Raw genomic sequence first — 1,309 nt, 5'->3', positions numbered from 1 at the left:
ATATCCGACCCGTTATACGAGCCAATTAATCCTAGAGGTAACCATCTACTTTGCAGATAGCCTAGAGTCACCGCATTTGAACTTCCGTGTTCCTCCTTAGATTGGCATCAAGAAAAATACAAATTTGAATCGGATAAACTTTTTGAAGTTTGTTAAGAGTCGTACTACCTAAGTTTTCACCCTTTCGAGTTACTTACACCTTTTTTTGAAATAACCCGAAAAGGGTGTCATCTAAACCAACCACCGTTACTTCACGTACACGTGTTTGATTCAAGAAAAACGTAAAAATATCGTCAAGAAACGTTTTTTTCGTAACAAAACTAGGTGCACCTACACATCTTCCAAAACTAAATGTGCCAAGTACATGAAGGATTATAACCCAATTGATACCAAAAGGATTATATTGATAAAGATCCTTAAACCCTAAAAGGGAGTTGCCAAAAACGCAACTTCTCTCTTTGCGCAACACACTTATTTACACTAAATGAACTCCTGAACCAAATGACTGAGATCGAATTTTCCATTGCAGCATTCCACGGCACTTACCACTTGTTGGAAGACCGCAACGCTGCATGGAACCACCAATCCATGTTTCTGTTCGAACCCGAACTCGTCCGAAGCCTTGTCTAACAACATCTTGAAGAGCGGGTGCGACAAGTAACCCGTGGGAACCACGAACCTCCGTCTCTCCTCCCCTACGTAAAGCGCGAGAAACCCGGTTGGGGTTGTGCAAGATGGGGAAGAAGACGGTGACGAACACGCTTCGTCTTGATCCCGGAGTAAGTATTCGTGGTACGACGACGACGACTCGGTGCCGCTATTGACCTTGACTTTAACCTTCTTTGCGAGCTTCTTGACCGAACCCATCTTTCCCAACATGGTGGTCTTGGGAGGAAGTGACAGAGAGAGGTTTATGAATCATGATATTGGGGAAGAAGGGGGGAATATGTAGTGTAGGGCAAGATGGGAAGGGGAATGTCTCAAAGATGGTCAACTTATTGACTTTATAAAAAGGGACTTGTGAGCCTTATGATTGTGTTGGTATTCTTGTGTCATGGAATCTCTTCCATCTTATATCTCCTTTGACTTGCTTGGATGGTTTGGATTTGTTTAATTATAATAATACAACAATAGCATTATTATTATTATTATTATGGTTTTGTGCAAAATGATTAAGTGGTCATAATGATTAAGAGGCTATAATGATATAGTGAAAAATGAAATATAATTGTTTGGTAATTGTTTACGAAGAAATTAGGGCTCTGAATGATTAAGGGAGACTCATGGTACAAAATTATTTAGAGGGTAT

At 40.3% G+C, this 1,309-nt stretch overlaps 1 protein-coding gene across 1 annotated transcript; it reads right to left on the bottom strand.

The window, feature by feature from the left end:
* Positions 1-230: 230 nt before the first annotated feature.
* Positions 231-997, bottom strand: LOC112518621 (auxin-induced protein 15A-like). Its single transcript, XM_025126387.1, has one exon. The coding sequence runs from the start codon at positions 877-879 to the stop codon at positions 481-483; it is 399 nt and encodes a 132-aa protein (XP_024982155.1). The 5' UTR covers positions 880-997; the 3' UTR covers positions 231-480.
* Positions 998-1,309: the final 312 nt, after the last annotated feature.

Source organism: Cynara cardunculus (genome assembly GCF_001531365.2).
Source record: "Cynara cardunculus var. scolymus isolate 2C chromosome LG 9, CcrdV1, whole genome shotgun sequence".
In the NCBI taxonomy this organism is placed as follows: domain Eukaryota; kingdom Viridiplantae; phylum Streptophyta; class Magnoliopsida; order Asterales; family Asteraceae; genus Cynara; species Cynara cardunculus.
The sequence above is the reverse complement of the archived record's forward strand: the minus strand, read 5'-3'. Positions and strand labels throughout refer to the sequence as shown.